Source organism: Oculina patagonica, chromosome 5 (assembly GCF_052425735.1).
Source record: "Oculina patagonica isolate OP01 chromosome 5, crgOcupat, whole genome shotgun sequence".
In the NCBI taxonomy this organism is placed as follows: Eukaryota; Metazoa; Cnidaria; class Anthozoa; order Scleractinia; family Oculinidae; genus Oculina; species Oculina patagonica.
Window position 1 is genome coordinate 4365182 of NC_135762.1, and position 22669 is coordinate 4387850.

At 39.0% G+C, this 22669-nt stretch overlaps 1 protein-coding gene, 2 long non-coding RNA genes and 1 pseudogene across 5 annotated transcripts; 1 reads left to right on the forward strand and 3 right to left on the reverse strand.

Moving 5' to 3' along the window:
- Positions 1-246: 246 nt before the first annotated feature.
- LOC144654905 (uncharacterized) lies at positions 247-4517 on the reverse strand. Of its 2 annotated transcripts, none has more exons than XR_013571015.1 (3): positions 4374-4517; positions 3703-3715; positions 247-2422 (listed from the first exon to the last, which is right to left on the reverse strand). It is a non-coding gene; the product is annotated as an uncharacterized LOC144654905 (long non-coding RNA). The 2 variants fall into 2 exon arrangements; XR_013571016.1 differs by having other exon boundaries at positions 247-1938; positions 3541-3715.
- A 428-nt stretch (positions 4518-4945) lies between these two features.
- Positions 4946-8223, reverse strand: LOC144653936 (uncharacterized). Its single transcript, XR_013570847.1, has 4 exons — positions 8154-8223; positions 6460-6577; positions 5865-5983; positions 4946-5370 (listed from the first exon to the last, which is right to left on the reverse strand). It is a non-coding gene; the product is annotated as an uncharacterized LOC144653936 (long non-coding RNA).
- A 3158-nt stretch (positions 8224-11381) lies between these two features.
- Positions 11382-17697, forward strand: LOC144653957 (uncharacterized). 2 transcript variants are annotated; one of them, XM_078514089.1, is made up of 6 exons: positions 11382-11516; positions 12315-12386; positions 12899-13021; positions 15690-16225; positions 16462-17011; positions 17145-17697. In XM_078514089.1, the coding sequence occupies exons 1-4, from the start codon at positions 11388-11390 to the stop codon at positions 15714-15716; spliced, it is 351 nt and encodes a 116-aa protein (XP_078370215.1). In that variant the 5' UTR covers positions 11382-11387; the 3' UTR covers positions 15717-16225; positions 16462-17011; positions 17145-17697. The 2 variants fall into 2 exon arrangements, with proteins under 2 accessions (XP_078370215.1, XP_078370214.1); XM_078514088.1 differs by having other exon boundaries at positions 15690-17011; positions 17145-17696.
- Positions 17698-19795: 2098 nt separating this feature from the next.
- LOC144654906 (histone H2A pseudogene) lies at positions 19796-20767 on the reverse strand (annotated as a pseudogene).
- Positions 20768-22669: the final 1902 nt, after the last annotated feature.

Genomic DNA, 22669 nt, shown 5'->3' on the forward strand with positions numbered 1-22669 from the left:
GGAGGTACTCCCACTCACCCTTCTCCCCCTCCACTCGGAGAAGGAGAGAGCGAGGGGGAGGTACTCCCACTCACCCTTCTCCCCCTCCACTCGGAGAAGGAGAGAGCGAGGGGGAGGTACTCCCACTCACCCTTCTCCCCCTCCACTCGGAGAAGGAGAGAGCGAGGGGGAGGTACTCCCACTCACCCTTCCTCGGGTTAATTTATTCATATATTCCGGCCTCATTTTGCACAAGTACAGGTGCACTGTTTTATTGATCTCGCTGCAATTGTAACTTTTCCATATAAATTTGGTTTACCCTCGTATGCAATTCCTCCTTTTCAAATAAAGTCAATTAACCTTTTCCCTGGCCTAGTTCTTGGGAATGGTAACTTTCATCCCAAAATAGTAATTTTCCTTGAGGTTTAAGAGGGATCGCGGGAGTTTAACTATTCCCAACCTCATTCATGAGAATATTCATGAGAGTTACGGAAGTCACCATTAGAAAAGTGATTGGGGGAGGGACAAAAAATTCGTGCAAGGAAAAAGTCCAAGAAATAATTCTTGGGGGTATAAGTGTATAGGGTGAAGAAAAAACCAGTATAACGTGGTTTTAAATAAAAATTAGTTATGTCATTTGATTTTGGCCATTCGTAATATTTTTACCGTTTTAGGGGAGTGAAGGACTGTGGACATCCTCCCACAATCTTCTCCGCAGGAAATTGTAGATTGTCGATGGAATTTACACCTTTTCATTTGGTTTTTTCCTGTGGGAGGGTGAAGAATTGTCAACGGCAGTAAAGTCTCCCTATGATATGCTTTCGTGGTTGGAGGAGTCTTACAATTGTGCGAGGCAGCGAGGCACATCAGAAATCCCTTCTTCAAATAAAAACGTCAAGCCCAAGCTTCTTAAGCTAACTCGGCTGTAGACTAACCAGAGTGTAATTTACGCTTACAGAAGTGCTTTTAGGCTAATCAGAATGGATCGCACGCCTCGCTGCCTTGCACTTTGTGATGATCCGATGGAGGATTGGGGCTGAGAGTTGCTCTAAGAGGTTGGGTGATAATGGTTCAGAGTTTATGTTATTTCCTTTTCAAAATCTTTCGACCTTTTCCCCAATGAAAGACAAGAATTTTATATATGAGCACACTTTTCCCCACGGTGGACATAATATCACTGGCAATATCCCCTTCTTTGGGCGAGGAAGAAATGTTCATCGGAGTAAACCAAATTTAAGTGGAAAAGTAAAGGACAACCACACAAGTTTCACCGCATTCACTTTTCAAGTGGTGCAGCGTATTTTTTATCCTTTTACTCTTAAATCACTAAGTAACGTTATATTATAGAAAGTTTTTGAGAGCATTTGGCCCAGGCCTTTAATCTGCTCTTAGCGTATTCTTTAAATCAGTAAAGTAAACTTAACTTATTATTGCGTTGATTGCTGATAACATGAGATTGAGAACGACTCTGTCTCAGTGAACAACAAAACTTTCTTTTTTAAGTTTAGTAAACCACATACGTCAGTTGCCTACACGTAAACGACCTCTGTTTTGACAGTTTCCTTTACACATTTGAACGAAAAATAAACAACTAAGTGAAATATATGAAATAGCTATTGCAGAGAACAACTAGTGTACTTGGCTGAATATTTTTGAAAACGTATTAACTGTACTAGTTTGCAATCTTCTTCTGGATTATTTTTTCTGTGTAATTTTTCCTGCTTTTTGTGATTATTTTCGCATTACTTAGAATAACTTTTCTATATATATCCCTTTAAATAGCAAGAGAAAACTGTGCAAGTTCCTATAATGTACATATATCAAACATTTATAACGTTTTTTATCAGAACACTCATTATTTATTATTTAAAAAAGTTTGCAAATGTTCTTGGCTTTTCTTTAGACTAATTCACTCAGGCTCTGTGTTGTTGCTCATTTTCTTGACGTTTCAATCTCTATCTGTTGAGAGGAACAAAAATGGACAATTTTTTAGAATACATAACACAGAATAAACGTTAATGATTAAGAATTATGGAATAAGTGTCCTGTATTGTTTTTTTTTTTAATTATTTTGTATCACTTTGTTGTTGTTTCCTTTCATTTACAATTATATAATAAGACTTTTCTTCTGTAACGCAGGAAAACATTGAATGTGTAATTAAGTGAACGTACATAATTTCATTGTTGCAAGGGAAAATAATGATTTCTATTCAAACCATTTATGCCGCAAATAGAGTGATAAAGATCTTATTTCTCCTCGAGTAACGAATATTTTTAAGAGGCAAGAAACAAAATTGAGATTAAACATCAGCCTCAGAAAAAAAGCTAAGAAACTAAAAAACCAAGTTTTTTGAGTGCTATTGCAGACAAATCTAAAATTAAATCTCCATACCACATATTTTAATGCTACATCAGAACAATATCCCTTAGTTGTTCTCATCACCTGATATTGAATAATAATATATTGTCACTGTCACTGTATAAAGGGGAAGTAGAGTTTTCATCTCACATTTAATTATTGTAAAGCGAAAATGTTACAGGCGCTGTCGCGCTGTTATCATTGACCTGTCACTGGCCGAAATCACTGTAAGGGACGGACCATTATTTTCTTGGAGGGGGGGGGGGATATTTTTTTTTTCTTTTTTTTTTTTTTTTTTCTTTTTTTTTTTTTTTTTTTTTTTATTTTTTTTTTTTTTTTTTTTTTTTTTTATTTTTTTTTTTTTTTTGCCACAACAAATTTTTTTTTTTTTTTCCCCCCCCCCCCCAAAAAAAAACCCCCCCAAGTTTTAGCACATTGTAATTAGGAAATAGTAGTCACGCCGAAAGTTCTAGAAAGTGTTTTTGCCGCTACTAATAAATGTATCGTACTTTTAATCAGAACTGTTTTAAAATACCTTTACTGTACCACTAAAAGTTTTCATAATATTGCCGTGCAGATTGTTTGTAACAACACTGCTATGTTTATATTTTGTTCACTAAACATACGCACATTTTTGGGGTTATTAACTTCAGTTATTAAAATATGTTGCTTTTAATAGTTTGTGTGTGTTCCAAGACTTTTTAAGTTCATTTAATTTTGAAAAAGTTCTATCAAAATATTGAGGTTTAAATTGATTGAAAATATCTTTTCACAGATATAGCTCAACGCAGGTATGGAGTAACTTTAATCCTAGTTTAAGTCCCCGGGCCGAGTTAAAAATTGTCCTTACTGACTTTCAAATGCTTGTGATGAAAAATTGGCGATACGTTGTAGAAAATACCTTTACTTTACGACTTAGATACTTGACAATTTGTCAATAGAATACAATTATTCCGGTTGCCAAATTTATAACTGTTTTCGAAATATAAGTAATTTTTAAATCTTTCGATTTTATACACATGCAACATAATTTTAGCTTAAATCTTAGTATCCTTATATGTTTGAATATTTTTAACTTCCATTTCAGGTACATTGTAAGGCTTATAGCGACTTTTTAAATTTTACTTTTTACTAGGGTCTCTATTGATAACAGTTTTTATTGTAAAAGCTGATAGAGTCAACCTATTGAAATAAAGACTTACTACAACGGCGAGAAGACAATTTAAAGATTTGATTACTCTTGGATTAAAATCGATGATTCACCGGCGGTAAACAACAGAAATTGATAACAAAACTGATGATGAATTCAGAGCCCAACAGCGACACACTGCGATCCAAAATGGCTGTACTTTCTTTCAACACACCTGTGTTCAACGTCTAGAAAAAAGAGGAGACATTAATAAATTAAGCTATCCTAATTTGTCAAGACAATTCCTATGAACAAGTTTAGTTCTGGTATACTACAAGTATACCAGAGCTAAACTTTTTCATAGAAGTTTGAAACAATAATTTCAATAAAAATAATACATTGCAATATTTGAGAGTTTCACGTTGATCACAGAAAAGAATGAGCTTGATGTAAACAAGAGGCAAGACGAGGCAATTGCCTCGTCTAGATTTTTACCCTAAATTAAAAACAAAAATATGTTTTTGTTGGGAACTCTGCAAGAGTTTCCGAGCTTCTAGATTTCGAAATTTTCTGGAGAGCATGCCCCCAGAACCCACCAGCAAGATCTTGCCTTGTCTATGGCAAAGGTCTGGTTACGGCTCTGTTTTGAGTCCCATACTCGAAATATATATTATATGTTTTTATATATATATTCTCCTAACGGGTTGCCTTAGTTTTCTTTAAATGTGAGTTGTGAGTACTTGGTATTATATCAAGAAAATTGCCCTTTGCCAACGACCTTCATTATGACATACTTGATAACGTATCAATAATGTAAGTAATGAGACATACGATTTTCATCACTCTTGTACTGAAATCAATAAAAAGTGAATGACAGTAAAAATAAGAAGACTGCATGAAATTTACCTGAAATAAGATATTTCCGGTTGTAACCACGCTCTTGCCTTCAACCTACAGAAAAGGGAAACAGCAGTGATTAATCAAGTCATTTTTCTTTGTTTAGTCGAGCTGTTAATTTGCTGTCAGGTTCGTTTCTGGTTTACTGATCATTGTCATCCCGGGGGGGGGGGTACTGAAAAAGTTTTCTACGGGGAGGCTCCGCCCGGAGATCCAACCCCTTACCCTTTTATATACCATTTTGATAGAAAAGGTACCCCTTTTGTATACCTTTTATTGCAAAAAGTCACCCCTTTCATATACCTACACAACATCACATTTACCTAAAACGGGAAGTTTTCTTGTCATTTTTATGTAGCGCTTAATAAATTAAGACGATACAGCCAAAAGTTGCGTCTGCTCGGAATATTTAATGTAAAGGCCTTTTTAAATATCATTATGGCAGATTTCCCTACCCTTTCATATACCTAAACTTGTGAAATCCCTACCCTTTTATATACCTGGAGCCTGAAAAAGGTACCCCTTTCGGGCGGAGCCTCCCCGTATAGGCCATTATAGGGAGTACCCCCCCCGGGATTGTCATATGAAAAAAGGACCTTTGAAGTTAGGTTGCCTACTATTATCAGTGAAGCAAGTTCGGGCATCGAAAATACTGAACATTTCGTCTATTTCTCTATGAGACTATCAAAAGTTAACGCATTATCTTTTAGCCAGCGTAGCGTCTTGGCGTTCTAGTCAGTCAGCGGGGGCGAGAAATCGCTTTGCTCGCGCGCGCGATTTCTCGCTCTCCCTGACTGACTAGAACGCCAAGCTACGCTGGCTAATTATCTATAAAACCAAATTACTTAAAATTTCTTGATCATAAACTGGTAAAATGCAAAGGCATGCAGGAAATTTTCGAACCAGACACTTATCTTTTTGTAGACAAGGCGCCCTAGTTTGCGTCAATACTCGTCGAGTTCCAGAATGGATGTACGGTATGATGCAGTTTCTCCAACAAACATTCCTAGTGAAACAAAAATACGCGAGTGAGTATACTGCGTCTTTTTACACGTCTTTTTCAGGCAACAAAACAAATCATCACAAATACTACATCAGTGGAATTAAAGAAACTTCTCTACCTTGAAACAGTGACAACAGTGGCTGGAAAAAATACACAAATTTAAAGCAAGACTACTCTCATGCACATATTCACGTGTGCTGGCATTTTGGCCTCGCTGGCAAAGCGATCAAATAAAATATAAAGAAGTTTTTAATTTCTGTGAAAGAAAGTGGGTAGTTTTGTTGATCTCTCCAAATTTTAAACTTTATTCGTAACAAGCCCTAGCTATGTTCTTGGCTACATTATCGTTCTAAGCTTAAAAAAATATTAAACTACCATCAAAAGAAAGATGACTAAATGAACAGCAGAAAGTGGTTTGTAATGTAACAGTTGCCACAAACCACGGAAATTTTCTAATTTTTCGTGTTTATATTTTCAGTAGATCAAACAAACTTCACCTGTAGAACTTTTGCCTTGCTCTCCAGCGTCAACAATAGGAATCTACCCATGAAACCAAGCTTTCGTCAGCCAACTGCAACACCTCGCTCGTGGTAAGTCCCTCAGCCTGCGAAATAAACTTTGTAAAAGTTATTAAAATTACTGGTGTTATGTTAGACTTTTGAAGGAAGTTGCAACTATAATCTCTCTAACTCTGAATTTAAAGCGGCCTTCCAGGCGAGAGAAAATGTATACACGGCAGCACTCCGAACGTTACAAGTACAAAATACGAAGTAAAAAGTGTAGCTGTAGCTGGATTAAACATTCTAACCTTCTGTTCCGTGCTTGCTGCCAAACAAATAAAAGAATGAAGACCAAATTTGCTCGGTGAAATCCGTCAGTTCTTCAGAAGCTTGACTTAAACAACGATTTATATATGGCGTTACCATGAGCACGCTTGACTTTTCACATTCCCACTGGTTAGCTCAGGAAACCGGCCGCTTAACGGCCAAAATTGAAACGAAACCTAAACGCAACGAAAACTTTTATTAAGCTACAACAACTAGACGAATAAACAACAAAGACAAGATAGAAAACGCCGGTGGACTTACTCACCCGAAGATGGCCAAGCTCATCGAGGAAGACGAAGGCTCGCACACAACTGTGACCAACATCAAAAAGATCGGCGTGTCCTTTGAGACTTGTTTATGTACTCGATTAAAATTCATGGCAGCTGCAATAAATTCGCTTTGCTAAATCTGAATATTTCGTGAAGATTTTTGTGCATTGATTAATGAGTATTTGGCAAACGTTGCGAGAAAAGCACGAATTTTGCATTAATATGCAGGTTAAAAAAATCACACGAAAGTTGAAATATACCGAATTGTCCCTTAAATAAAAGTCAGGACGCATCTTTCCAAAACAGTTAACAGTTAATTGTTTTAGAAATTTGGAGTATTGGAAAAAAGGGTCCGGACTTTTATTAAGGAACAATTCAGTATATTTCAACTGTCGTGTAATTTTGAGGGCCGATGAACTGAAATAGAGAAAACACATTTACCCAGCTCTGCGAAAGACTTGCAACGCCAGCCGTCCATGCATTTTTCGGCGCATGTTGACACTCTTAGATTACGCACTTCAAAGGAAAGGAAATTCACCCTTTCAGTGGGTTGACGGTGGAATATTATCACTAGGAATATTATTGCTTATTATTAACAGTGTTTGAGTTACTTCTGCATCAAGTTTATTTTTTTCAAAAAAAATAGCGGAATAAAAAACCTTTTTAATTGCTAAAATTCAATATGCGCTTGATATAGTTTACGATATCAAATTTTTCACTGTTTGTCATACTGCTTATTTCGATTCTTGTTTTATAGCCCTCAATAGCGTTCTTTCTCGCTCTTTTCGGAATTTCTAGACAGTTTTCCAGTCATACAGCATTTGACAATTCAAGTTAGTGGTATCCGTTGATTCTCCACAAGCATCCCTGTGTTTGTCAAATAAGTCTTTCAGTTTTCTGGTATACTCGGAATGCAGCTCATTTATTTGTTCCTCGCTTGGGTTTTTCACTTTTTCCACCCGGATAGGAGATCCAACTAAAAAAAGTAAAACAAATTAATATGGTAATAATAAAAGAGAATGTGTTTTTTTCCAAAAACGGAAGTACAGTCAACTCTCTCTTAACGGACACCTCTATAAGACGGACACCTCCATAAGACGGACACCTGGTGATGGTCCCTGCCGTTTTTCATTTTACTGTAACCCAACTCCCTATAAGACGGACACCTCTCCAAGACGGACAACGAACACTTTGAAATTATTAACGGACACTTTCTTGAGGGGTATCTTTATAACATGTTTTATTAGTGAAAATACTTCCAAAAGGCTTCGCAAAGTTAGTCAGTGCTCTAAGGAAACGTGTATACAAAGCTTACTAATCGCAAACAATGACGCTTTAACGGATTACTTTTTTGCTTACGTATATGGACACTAAAGAGGTCCTTCTCTACTTACAGCATTACAGTTTGTAGAAGCTCTCAATTTTTGCTTTAAAAAGCAAATACGTTCCTTTTATTATTTTAGTATTTCTGCAGTTACCAAAGGTTTGTTACACTGTGCAAAGGTTTAGCTTTATTATCTCAGAATTACTGGTGTCATGTTACCTCGACTCTCTACAGAGCGGACACCCTCAAGACGGACAGCTGCGCCCGGTCCCGAAGGTGTCCGTCTTAGAGAAAGTTAACTGTATCATTTTTGACTGAGGGCATTGTCTTTCATTTTTTACGGAACAGGTTTAGTTTCAAGGACACCAACAACAGTTATAGGTCGTGGATCGATCGGGCAACCCAAACCGCGCAAACGGAACCATTATGCAAGTCTCAGCAGTTTACCCACTTTCCCATTTGCTGCGACCAGTTTGATATGTCTAAGGAAGCTGACTTAGGCTGTCAATACATTATTTTGTCCACCAAACTGAACTGAGACTAACAAAAGACAAAACATCCAAATTACTAATGATTAGCGGCACATTGAATTTTGAGAGGTATAAATAAGGTAGAAAAAGATTTTTGAAACACCACCAGGGTGACCTCCACGCAAGGGCACTCCAGTTTTCAGGTGACTTTTTTCTTTTTTCATCTATTAATTTTCACTTCTTCTTTTATACTACTTTATCTTCAATATTTCTTATTTATCCAAATTTTACAACTTCTGAGAAAATTGTTTCCAAAAACACCCCCCCCCCAAAAAAAAAAAACTAACAAAACACTAAAAACATAGATGAAATGAGAAGAGATTTTTGCACTGCTTGAAATATGAACGAGAATTGCCAGCCGTAACCCAAGTTAGCGACTGTGTCACGCTAGTTAGTTTTTATTAAGTTTCCAAATCCGCTAAGAACATGTTTGCAAGAAAGTATTCAATAAATGGATCTAAATGGCAAACCATGCATCATAGCTTCATTGCAACCATATGTGTCTCCCGGTTACTAGACTGTCCTCTACTCGGTTACAAGCAAACAGGATTACTTTGAAAACTGTTCAGCCCAACAATATTTCAAAATCCCATATCGCAATCCGTTTTTCTCGTTGCTTTTGGGCATCCGTACCTCTCTATAGTGTGTTATGAAATGTTCCCCACTTTAGAGGATTTAATTAACGAATTAATGTCATTTCTCAGCCCAGTAGCTAAGTCCGTGCACGGTCTGGCGCCCGGGTGACCCATTGAAAGGGACGGGGATGCTCGTTGGAAATTTTGAAAAGAACCCCAAAAGAGAGACGGTGTGCTCAAGCTCGACCCAAAATGGTGCAGCACACGAGACACTAAATTTGGCGTTTTGGCCTGGAACACCCTAAGCGAGACCAAAAATCAGAAATTTACACCCCTACGCGAGACGACGAGCATCCCCGCCCCTTTCAAATGCGAGTCCCCCCCCCCCCGGGCTTATTGGGAGGAACGCTCGTCTATGAGTGGGTTTTAAAAATACAATATATAATGTTGACAACGGTACTGAAATATTCGCAAAAGCTGTTTGCAATGGAGCTTTTATCAGTTGACTCTGATAAAATTATTAATATTATTATTCAGGTTATCTGCTCCTACGAGTGCTGCAGCGCACGTAAATACCCTGATATAATTTTGTGAATAAAACAGCTGGGCGATCTGTGGTCATAGCTTAAAATATAATAGTGTTTAAAACAGATCTAAAAAATATAAAACGACGCTCTAAATTTTCGATCGCCTTCTGCGGTCAAAGAATAATGGATTTTTGCAAGGTTTGCAGAATTTTAATAAGCTACATCGACGTTATTGTTCGTTGCCCCCCCCCCCCCCCCCTGGGGAGCAACTAGCGATGCGTTAACCCTTGGAAAGGGAACTCAAACTTTTTTCTGAGTTCTTCTCTCCACACGTCATTCCATTATCACTAATTACCTTCCCGATTCCCGAAGCAGGGCCGTAACTCGGTCTTTGCAATAAACGTGGCAAGATCTACTTGCTAGGCGGTTCTCGGGGCATTCATGCCCGCCAGAAAATTTGGAAATCAAGAAGCTTTGAAACTCTTTCTTAAACATTTTTCAAAACGGTATTTCTTAAGAAAATTAATTCTTTCTTGTTCAGTGGATTATTTTCCTAACTAAACATATTTTGGTTCTAGAGGCTGTCTTTCTAGTTTTGGGTTAAAATCAAGACGAGGGCCTTGTCTTGTCTCTTGTTAGTAACGGCACTGCCGGAAGAAAAAAGAAACCGTGAAACTGCATGTGATTTGTAGGAAATTAAATCATAGTTGAACAAGCATCGACAGGATTGTTTTGATTCTCTTTCAGCCCAATACTGGCCTGAATTTTAGTCGTCTCTCTCTGGTCTCTTCTCGGGAGCAGGCGGCCAGAGAGAGACGTCTGAAATTCAGGCTGGCCCAATACATGCTCGTTGTTAGAAAGCTGATGACGCTGATCGAGTAAAGTGCTGTCTTTAATATGTCGGCGTTCCGTTGTCAGTTTTGTGATTGTCATGCATTGTTTCCACACGGAGAAAATATTGATGTCGAAAATAATTAACTAATTACCCTTCAATATGATGGAAAGATCCCATGACAAGTCAATTTTCTTTTTAGCCGAGCTCCTCGGTAAATCGTTAATTAAATGCCTCGGAGGAGGCCTTCAAGAACTTACAAAGTGCAATAGCAAAACTGTGAGTCTGTGAGATGTGGACACGAACGATCACGAAAAGACACGAAAAATATACACTCGTGCTAAATAATTATACCATAAAAGCCCCATAAGCACGGTGGGGGCACACGAAAATTTTGGTTACGAGCAGGCTTCGCCCTGACGTCCTATACCTTCGATAGGAAAATGGTACCCCTTTCACATATCTACAGAAGGGATACTGCATATCTTTTGTTAGTTTTTCATTTGAATAACGAGTCGACTGTTGAGCACGGAGGGAATCATCCTTCGCGTCTTGCAATTTTCGCATAAGAGATGACTGGGAACGAGTCAGTCCAAATATAGAGAGTACCCCCGGACCATTATCCCCCCTGTTTAGCCGCTCTCTATGACATCTGACATTTCAAGAGAGTATACCAAGACAATTTATCCAGCAACAGGAGGTCAATTGTTTTTCTTTTTCAGGCATCCCTCTGTTTTGAAGCTCAGTTCGTCTCAACCACTGTCTGTAATAAGCGCACAAGCGATAGAAGGCATATAAAATTGGGTCTGCTCTGATATAAACTGCAGTAAAAGAAATTGTAAGAAGTGTCCTTGCTCAAAAAGCTTTTTTTAAAATTTAGTTTTTCACCTCTGTTGGAACTGGTACCTCTTAGAAGCAAGATAAACAATGAGTTCTGGTGCATTAAAGATTGTTAAATTTATAATTTCCCACAAGGATCACAGTTATTTCGTTCTTTGCATTCGCAGACTATTTGATTTTCTATTCCACAACAGCCAAAAAGCGTGTACACGTACGTTTATGTTACATGAAGTGATTTCTTGTCAGTGAGCCAGAGATGTCAGCGGTAATTTCGTGGGAATTTCAAAACATCAAAGATGGCGACCTCATCTGTAACTTTCCCGTCGCTTCTTCCACGAGTCGCAGACGATCTTTGGTTCACTTTAGAAAAGAAATCAGACGATGACGCTGCCTTAACTAAAGAAGAGGAAGAATATGCAGCTTCGGTGTGTTTTAATCTATTTCCTAGCTTGTCATAGAAGCATAGAACGAAATATTTTCAAACGGCCCGCAACGGTTTAGAGCCACGGACATTAGCGACCTTCAGATTGGACTACGAGTACGAGATTGAGTACGGGTACGAGTTTTCAAACCAAATTCGTGTGGCTCCTATAATCATTTATCGCACCAATCTTACCCCTAACGTTTATTTATGTGTTTGTCAGCAACAGGGAAGAGTTATAGTTTGGGGGATACAATTGTGTCAAAATTCCAAAGTCGTACTCGTACTCGATCTCGTACTCGTAGTCAAATCTGAAGGTCGCTAAAATTATTTCCGAAATGAATTTTCGATTTTCGTATTCTCTTATTTCTGCTCCAATTGGGTTGAAAATTTACACGCTCTGTATTTTTTTTTTTTTTTTTTGGGTCAAGGGATCTGTCTCGTATTTTTTTAGGTCTTAAAAAAATATTCTTTTGGAACTTTTGAGTCTCGTTTTTTTTTGGTTTGGTAAGAGTTTTTTTCCGGGGAGGGGGGGGCGGCCGCGCCATTTTTTTGGGTTGGAATTTTTGATGCCATGTATTTTTTTGGGTCTAAAATTTCAGGCTTGTGTATTTTTTTGGGGGGGTTTGGAATATGAAGCTCCGTCAGATCCACCCGTCTTGTATACCTCGAGTCCCTCCCCCCTCCCCTGGGGATTTAGGCCCTTGATCTTCATTAGCTACTGTGCTGGGAAGAAAGAAACTCTGGCTAAATTGACACCTTTATTTTATACCCTTTGTACTAAATGATGTTTCTTTGGTAGCTCAAGAAGATCCTAGATAAGGGCAACGATATTCTTCCAATTGGTACCACCAAAACCAAAGACAAACAAGAGGTAAGCATAAAATGGTACATTCTATTATTGTAATCTTCCCCCCCCCCCCCCAACCCACTCCAAAAGGTATGATCTCAATTTCAGTCACTTGGTGAATCTGGTGGCTCGTTTGGCTGGGCAGTGGATGTAAAGGACGAGGATTTGCTGGTTTTTTATTATTGTATTGTGCTCTATGTCTTCGGTGTGTATATTTTTTGGCTCGTTTGGCTCGGCAGTGGATGTAAGAACGAGAAGTTATTGTATTATGCGTCATTGCATTGTGGGCTAAGTATCCGGTGTGTAGATTTAGTGGCTCGTTTGGTGCGTTTGGCTCGGCAGTGGAAGTCTCTGGTGTGTGATTTAGTGGCTCATTTGGCTTGGCAATGGAAGTATTCGGTGTGAAGATTTAGTGGCTTGTTTGGCTAGGCAGTGACTACCGAGCCAAATGAGCCACCAGATATATATGTCTTCAAAACTGGCCATGTATTCTGTAGTTATGCCGAATGTTTTGCTTCTCCCAACATCACTGATAGAGACTTGATGAAGACGATGATGAGATTGAGGATGATGATGATGATTCAGCAGAAGAAATTGAAGATGAAACTGACGAGTATGAAAGCCCTGGCACTCCTGATGTGGAGTCTGTTGAAGGAGAGGTAATCAACTGAAGTAATGTCATTAAGATTCTGTTTACATCATATTGGAAAATGGTTAAAGGTAAATTCTGCATTGGGCAGGTGGTCCATACTGGCAGAACTTACCGTAATGATTCGATTTAGCGCCCTCCTTCCAATAAGCGCCCCCTTCTGAATAAGTGCCCCCCTTCCAATGTGTTTTTGTTAATAAGCGCCCCTATTCTAATAAGCGCCCCAATTCTAATAAGCGCCCCCATTCTTACATGCGCCCCTATTCTAAAAAGCGCTAACTTTCCCTACTGAACTGAGTCATCCATGTTGAAACGATAAATTCATGAACATTCACCGTACGGTACATGTTTATATTACTGCTAAAATGAACAATTCTTGTAAAAGTAACTGAACTTTCAACCATTTGTTACTGTTACAGTTTATGTTATTGTTAGTTATTTTAATATATATTAAAGTTTTGTTTTGAACATTTGGTTGTTTCGCAAAAAATTAAATAAGCGCCCTGTCCCGAATAAGCGCCCTGTCTCAAATAAGCGCCCACCCTTAAGGTGCCAAAAGTAAATAAGCGCCCCGGGCGCTAAATCGAATCATTACGGTATCTGGTTTGTGCAGCATTAAGCAACCAGGGCACAGTTGTTCAAAGGACTGGCAATGCTATCTGCTGGATAAATCACTTTCTGGTGGATGAGTATTAACAAAACATACAACCCTATACAATAGATAGTGATTAATCCAGCAGATTGTGTTATCTGCACTTTGAACACTTGGGCCCAGGAGTATTTCTACTCTCCCCCAGGATGGGATGCTAGTCCACCACAGCGTTCACCTCCAGCATTAGTTTCGCTGTTACATTAGTTTCATTAATTAAGATGAAGTGTTCAACATGACTCGAGCATGGAACAAAGAAAAATTCTGAGTCCCGGACGGGAATCGAACCCATGGCCTCCCAGATACCGGTTGGGCGCTCTAACCAACTGAGCTACGAGACTCGTTGTGAGCTGGGCCATTTTACTAGGTTGATAAGTGACACGCGTCCTGCATACTGCTAGGATTAGCAATGTTGAATTCATCAAGTTTGTAGTAAATAAGAAAGATGGTAAATTTTTTTAAGCTCGGTAATAAATAATGAAGATGAAGTGTTCAACATGACTCGAGCATGGGACAAAGAAAAATTCTGAGTCCCCGACGGGAATCGAACCCATGGCCTCCCAGATACCGGCTGGGCGCTCTAACCAAAAAAAAAAAAAAAAATTACCATCTTTCTTATTTACTAGTTTCATTAGTTACCCATTTATACACCTGGGTGGCCCCGGCCTAGGCCCAAACCCAGATCGCTCTATCTAGAGTCCAGTGTTCTAACCATTAGGCCATTGCATGTAACTCTTTGAGAAAAAAATACCTGTAGGTATAAACAGTGATGAGAACTTAAGACGGAATCCACTAGGAAGTGGAGTAATATTTATTAAAGTTGGACAAAAATCAATTTCCAGAATAATTTAAATCCTACTGCGTTATTTCCTACCCTTAATAAAAGGTAAAGATGTAAGTAATTATCCGTGGTAACACCAACGACAATTTCTTATCAGAGTCTGAGAAAATGAATTTCAAAGTTCACAAGGTATGGGCAAAATCTCACGTGTAGCCATTTTGTAAATTCGTCTTAAGCGATTCAGTGGAATTCAGCGGAACTTCAAAATGTGTTTTCGATGTGTGGTGTTGTTAGAAAAGATTTCTTTTGATAAGATATTTGAAGCAGTAACAAAAAAGTTTGCAATAAGGTGGAAATAATTCTGGTACAACAATTTCTTATCAGAGTCTGAGAAAATGATATTTAAAATTCACAAGCTATGGGCAAAAGCTTACATCTTTTAAGCGATTCAGTGGAATTCAGCGGAACTTCAAAATGTGTTTTCGATGTGTGGTGTTGTTAGAAAAGATTTCTTTCGATAAGATATTTGAAGCAGTAACACAAAAGCTTGCAATCAGGTGTAAATAGTTTTGGTACATAATTTTGTCCAATAACTACTCGAAGCCCTGGCGGATTTCCTCTTAAATAGACTTTAAACTTCCTTTGGGATTGAAAGGGTTAAAATTATATATTGTATATATTATATATTATCAGTAGGCCAAGAACGGAATGGGGAAAATGCAAACCATATTATAAAGCCATTAATGACTGGGCCACACTACCTAGTGCTTTAAAGAAACTGATGCCGAAAACTATTTTTAAATACAAACTGAAACAGTTTTTATTAAATCATTTTTAACCTTAGTTAGTAGTATTTTAATTCTTGTTCTAATTTTTAATCTTACATAGTTAGCGTACCGCATAGGTTTTATCTTTTTATTATATTTTAGATTTTAATGTATTTTAAGGTTAAACATTTATTTTTTCAGAGGACCCTCCTGAAAACCACCCCTAGGTGATTGGAGACCTCCTCTTAAAATATTATGTATTATTTATTATTATTATAATTATGTACCCTTTAAGTTTATAGTTAAAACTGATGGCTATAAATTTGTAGAGAAAGTGTTCTTTAGTGCAAGGTAATGGCCCCTCATTTGTATTTTATCAAAAGTTGATATCAATAATAAATTATTATTCTAGGTGAGCTAAATGAGTTGTTTGGGACAACTGCTTACTGGGTATTGTTATTCATTTTCTTTTCTCGCATAGGTTGACATGGAGTCAAGTCTAATTTGATCACATTGCGACACATTGGTTTAAAGTCAATGACAGCTGCCATTTCCACAAGCTGGAAAGAATTCTGTGAAGATCTCAAGAACAACACAGCTGGAAAGTCACGCCATCTACATAATTGCATATTGTATTATCTCTGCTGATGCTGCCTGAGAGCATATAGTTAATTCTTAATATCAGAATTTGTCACAGGACTGTGTGGTTTGTCTTACCCAGCACTGCGTGTGGTCTGGCTACAAGGGAGCATCGTGTGATCAAGCTGTTTCCCTTGTGCTCACCTTGATCTGGATTCTGGTGCGATCCAAGAATTTCCTGCTAGGAGGCTCATGCTTGGGAATACACATGGCAGTGCCAAAGCCACCAGGATCACCTTGCTTGCTGACTCATTGTTACAGCATTGCCACTCGCACGCGTATTCCCAAAAGTGATTCTGTTCACAGACTTATCTAAAAATTGCCTCACATTAGTTGCAACCACCCCTATATAAAAAAAACAAATAGCCTGTGTAGCTGGTGGTTTTGTTGCTGGTTTTAGAGCGCGCACAAGCAAGTGGCGAAGTCGTGACAATGAGCGGGGCAGCCGCGAGAGGCTTTTCAACTCCTCCGCCCCAAGCCTCTCGTGGCTGTGCTGCTCGTTGTCACCGCTTCGCCGCTTGCTTGTGCGCACTTTAAAACCCAACAATGCCGCCAGCTATGCAGGCTAAAAAACAAACAAACATTGCTTGTTTTTTCTACAATTCTTAAATAAGTCACATCACTTTAAGAATGGCCAACTCATCCTGTGCGCTACACTGTCACAAGTGACTCAACAATATTTACACTCTGCGAGGATCATTTCATTCATTTCAAACATAGACTTGCACAAAAAAGGAATAAAGAGAGTAAGCTAACTACCAGTAGACTAATACAGGGTGCCTTTACCCTCTCCCTTACCTTTGAAGTAAACAACATATTTTGTAAATATTAAAATTTGACATGGTGGAATGATCAGGTTGTGGAAGTGTTTAAAAATTTAGTGGTCTACTTTTAAGTAAGGTAATTGTGGAAGGCACGGTGGCCTAATGGTTAGTGCCTTGGACTCCAGATCGAGCCGTCTGGGTCCGAACCCTTACCAGGTTCATTGTGTTGTGTTCTTGGGCAAGACACTTTACTCTCTCAGTGCCTCTCTCCACCCAAATAAAATGGGTACCAGTGAATTTACTGCTGGGGGTAACCCTGCGATGGACTAGCATCCCATCCAAGGAGGAGTAGAAATACAGTAAAAACCTGCGTATAAGAACACCTATTTTGGCGGTTCAGGTAGCCTGTCCAGGCGGAAGGGGAGCGCGAAAACGGGAGGAAAAAAATAGGGGAGGGGGGGGGGGGCGAGCGAGGCCCCCCCCCTTAGTCCCCCCGTCGCGCGCGCCCGCACCTGGAACAGGCTACGGTTCAGGCTGATTTGGTTCTTATATAAAGGGTTATAATCTGCAAAATCAGCCTGTAAGTGTTCTTAAGTGTTCTTAAACCAAGTTTCTTAAAATAAGGAACATACTAGGCTACCAATAGATGAAATCAATATATATGCACACAATTGTATTTTAATTTTAATAAAATTGATAAATCAAGGCAATACTGTACTGTAATTGGGGTGGAACTATTATGTGTGCAATGAAAAGTAGTGTTGATCTTTGATATTTTTCCATATAAGAACAACTTTCATTTTTCAGGCTGAATGTGTTCTTATGTAAATGGTACTTTATTTCCTAAAATCAGGCCTGGGTGTTCTTAATCCACTTGTTCTTATACGCGGATTTTTGCTGTACTCAGTTCCAGTCGCTTCATGCTACTGAAACTGGGATAAGCTATGGCCTGATGGGCCACTAGGCTTGAATGCAGACTTTTACTTTTATTGATACTGTTTTTGAGTTGGGGGCAAACACAATCATTGTGTTTGCTGGTAATTTGCCAGCTGCATTAAACTCATGTCATGTCATAATCTTTATTTAAACACAGTTAGTTATCTCAAACTCTGTAAGCAATAAAAAATACTTTTATGCAAGAAAAATTGAACACTTAATCAACTTTTAATTCTGGGTTAGTGTTAATCTGCTTTCAAAAAAACCTGCGCACGCTGCTCTGTAATTGATTGTTTTGCTCAAAATTACATAAAATTGTGGGTTTTCAACTGCAATCATTTGAAGTTTCTGGTAAAACAATTAGACTACTCGCTCTCATTTTCTATGATCAATAGTCAACTCGGCTACGCCTCCTTGAGTTCGCTTATAGAAAACTCTGGCTGGTAGTCTTATTGTTAAACAGACTAACATCCCATCCAAGGAGTGAATGTAGGGTAGAAATACTTCTGGTTGCTACTGGAACTGAATTAACGGCCAGCCTGATTTGCCACTTGGTTCAAATGCAGACTCCACCTGGCCACCTTATATTCAAGGCTACAGGGTTTTTATTAAGAATTGTAATAGCAGGAGAATAGTGTAAAGTAACCGGAGAATGATTTTGAAAGGTTCCACATCTTTATAAAAAAATAAGTACAGGCCTTTGAAATTCAGCCTCTGATCTCCGATGCCTAATAAACACCCTGAGGCTATAACTGAAGGCAAGAAAAATACAACTGGCGAGCATAAGAACATAAAATCGACTACCATTCCGACAGGTTATAGAAATTGTATTAATGAAGCGATGCAGGTTTCATACCCTTATTGTTACCATGACTTAACCATAATTTTTTTCGAACATTAAATACTAAACACATGCCCACAAAACCCTAAATGCCATGTCCATCCTCCATCAACGTGCAGTAAAGATCTTCAAGTTGATAGGTCACAAAGTTTTTGCTGTTAATTGCCTTTGTGTTTCCATGCAATGTGATTTGTGCACAACTTTTCATGATTTTTTTCTGATATTTCATGCTTTCATTTTAGCATGTCCTTGAACCCTGGTTGTTTAAAAAAATATTTGAGTTTATTTTTGACGTGTTCACAGTTGGATGATTTACAATATTCAAATTAAATTTGAATGTTTAAAACAGAAACTGCTGTCCAATGAGGCCATTCGCCGTCAATCAAATACCGTAGAATTTCGGTTATAAGCCCCCCTGCTTATAAGCCCCCCGGTTATAGGCCCATCATCCTGGAAACAAAAAAATACATCCGGTTATAAGCCCCCCCCCCCCGGATATAAGCCCCCCTCTACCAGATGACAGTACTGAATAGGGCTAAATGTTGCTTTATTATGTGTTTTTAACTTCAAAACGTATTGTCATCAACACTACCGTGGCGTTTTTTTCATTCCGCTTATAAGCCCTCCCGGATATAAGCCCCTCCGTTTATAAGCCCACCCAAAACCCCTTACGAAGTTGTATAAGCCCAGGGCTTATAACCGGAATTCTACGGTATATTCTGAAATACTAGACACAGCAGTCACCGAGTATTTTGACTGTAATAATGTTCATAACCACAATAGGCCTTATTCGAATTCTCGGTACTGGACTGGATCTAGCTTGCAATGGAGGTAAATGCAGGTAGTCTTTTCAATTTTGAATGCAAATCACACTAAACTCTTTTTAATGATATTCCCCCGCATTAGCCTCCATTGCAAGCTAGTTCCAGTCCAACACCGAGAATACGAATATGGTCTATTGAGGAATGTTAGAAGCCTTTTCTGTATCCTGCGAGCAGGCTCACCTTGGGGCATGCACAAGTTACACATGAGCGGCGTATGCTTGCCACTCGCCCCAAGGTGAGCCTGCTCGCAGGTTATAAGCCAAAGTTCTCTCGCAACTGAAAAATTGTTTTATAGGACTTGTTTAACAGACCTTATTCGTTTGGGTAGTTTGTTGTCCCATTTCAGACCACAAGATGATACTGTTGTAAATTCCTTTTAAATCATCACTTGTATACGAATACTTTTTGGATGGATACCACAAGTTCTGAAATGGGAAAACAAACCACTGATATGAACTAGAATTATTTGCTTTCAATTCTACCAAAACAGCCTACAAGGTATTTAGAGCTGACAAAAAAGCAAATCAGGTAGTTCAACTCACATGCCTTCAATCCAATATACATACAAGTTTTCCATGCAAAATCACGTTCAGTTGTGGTTTTAATATTGAACTTTTCATTTTCAAGGAACAATGATTAAAAACCCGTTTTCTTAAACTGTTATTGCTAGGAACACTTGATAAACACAAGTTTGAACTGTTCATATTTGATTAAGGTAATAAGATAAAAATATGTTGACTCAAAAATTACACGGTCCTCTTGTCGCCATTATGAAATAAACACTTATTTGTCTATAAATGTCCGTGCGTTTTACGCACTAGAAATTGTTTTCAATATTAAAAAGTCGCCATTACATTTCGTAGCTTAATAAGCATCAGGGAAACACTAGTCTTTCAAGGTTCGTACAAAATGTGTTTTACAAAAACGTTGGCGTCGCTAACGGTTTTGGCGCCAAATCAATAAACACGAAAATAAATAAACGATTTACGGAACATTAAAAAGCGGACGAGTTTTCATGTTGATCTGGACTTTCGTAAGAGATGGTGGCTCCTAAAAGAGCCGTTGTATGTTTAAATTTGTGAAGATCTAGTACTCTTGACTCTGCGAAGAGGTCTTCCCGCCTTTCTTCTCGGTCTTCTTGGGCAGCAGAACAGCTTGGATGTTTGGCAAAACGCCGCCTTGGGCGATCGTGACGCCGGCGAGAAGCTTGTTCAATTCTTCGTCGTTGCGAACAGCAAGCTGAAGATGGCGAGGGATGATTCTCGACTTCTTGTTGTCCCGTGCAGCGTTGCCCGCCAATTCCAAGATTTCGGCGGACAAGTATTCGAGAACGGCAGCCATGTAAACCGGTGCCCCTGCGCCAACACGTTCACCGTAGTTGCCTTTGCGAAGAAGACGGTGGATTCTGCCGACTGGAAATTGTAGTCCTGCTCGGGAAGAGCGGGTCTTCGATTTGGTTCCCTTCGCTTTGCCTTTTCCGCGTCCAGACATGGTTGAAGTAAAATCGCACTACACTCGTGAAAACTGTAGCAAGTGATCTCTGAAGTGAAGGAATCTTCGATTTTATGGCAGCGCCAAGGATCGAAATGCACCAATCAGATTTCTTCTTTTTATCTTACGTTTGACCAATGGCAACATTTGCATGCTTCCTCAGAGGTTCGCACTAATTATGCAGCGCTAATGAGAAGCAAAAGGGCTTTGTTTTGTTCGGCAAAAATTTACTAGTATACAAACTGGAAAAGTTCGATCGAAACGCGAAATATATGAAGTAATCTTTTTATAGAGACAACCTTTTAGACGTTCGATCAGTCTATTTGAATCTTCTGCTTGCACTCTGCTATGTGGCCTCATATCATTTGAAGCAAGATCGTTATTGTTTTGGCGCCCAATTGCAAATTTAATTTGTCCATTATAACGCAAAGGTCATCCATACGTGCAAAGGTCTCAATTTATATTTTACCGGTATACCGTGAATATTAATGCAGAGTTAATTTTGGACATTTTGCCCAGCACGAAGTCTTGAAGTAAATCGTAGTTTCATCAAAACAGCGTTTCATTTACACAGCAACAGATTCTGTTTACTTTTTAGAAGCCTGCTACCCAACGAGAAATACGGGGTATTTTTGGTTGATATTTAACTACCGTGGGAAAATAACACTCGACGACCAGACAATTGACAGACAAGCATCCTCCTGGTGTGTTAGCCCTCTTTTTTTCGTTTTCGCTCGCGGAAAAGAGAGGCGGGACGTCACGCTCAGAGAAAATGATCGGGTAAAGGAAGTTTTACGAGCGAAATCGGTGCAACTGAGGTTTACAACAATAAGTCTAGAGCCTCTTCTGTCGCATGAACCCGTGATCAGGCGGCCTTTTTCGCGGCGCCGGCGGAAGAGAAAGGAACGCCCGATACATTCGTTTGACAAGTTTCTGAAGTTTCTTTCGCTGCCACGGCGGAAAACATCAAAGGCTCGAGGTAAAGAGCTCTCGATCGGTGGTTTATAGGTCTGTCGAAAAATATTAGGCCGAAGGATTGATTAAAATTTTGCTCTCTCCTCTAAGTTTTTGAGCTCTTCCGCAAGAAAATTGTCTGTCCCAGGGTCTCCGAGGCCGAGGATGCGATAAACTGAGTAGACTGAGTACAGTCAATGAGTGTAAGTAGCGGAGAGAGGGCATGATCTCAGGTTAACACTGATCCTGTTGCCAGCCACATAAAATTACTTCATGTTAAAAGCGGACACTTTTTCGGGACCCAAGAGTGTCCGCTTTATATTGGTGGTTCTCGACGCAGTGTAGAAAACTGAATGACATGTTACAAAACATTTTCCACCCAACTATATTCTTCAAATGTGTAACTCCCACCGGCCCCAATTTCAGGCCTACTCTGGGACCCATGCAAAATCACCCAAAGTCGGCCAAAATCGCCTAAAGTTGCCCAAAGTCGCTCTAAGTATAGATATTTTCTGTAACAATGCTTTATGGTGTACCATGATGATTCCCATGTACATGTATACCAGGAGCCACCACAACTGTACTTCGGTCGGTCACCTAAAATTGCATAAAAGGTCAACTAAAATTGCCTAAAGTCGCTCAAAATCGCCCGTAATTTTGGCCAAAATAAGCTAAAATCGCCTAAAGTCGCCTTAAGTCGCCCAAAGTTACGGCGACTTTGGGTCCCAGAGCAGGCCTAATTTCGGTGAAGTACGACTCCTAACATATTCGTTGGTCAGTATTTGCCGAAGATTAAAATATCGAGAAATGCACCCGTAGCTACTACATTTTTGCACCCCGATTGCCACAGAAAATTCAAATTGAACTCAGCTAGTTAGAAAGGAAGCGTTTCTAGGCTTTCAATAACCATGACTCAACAAAGGTTCTTCCCCGCTCTGTCGGGAAAGGGTGTCATGATAAAACTGGTTGTCCTTTTTGTCCGCTTTCTTTTTACACTTTTTATTATTATTAA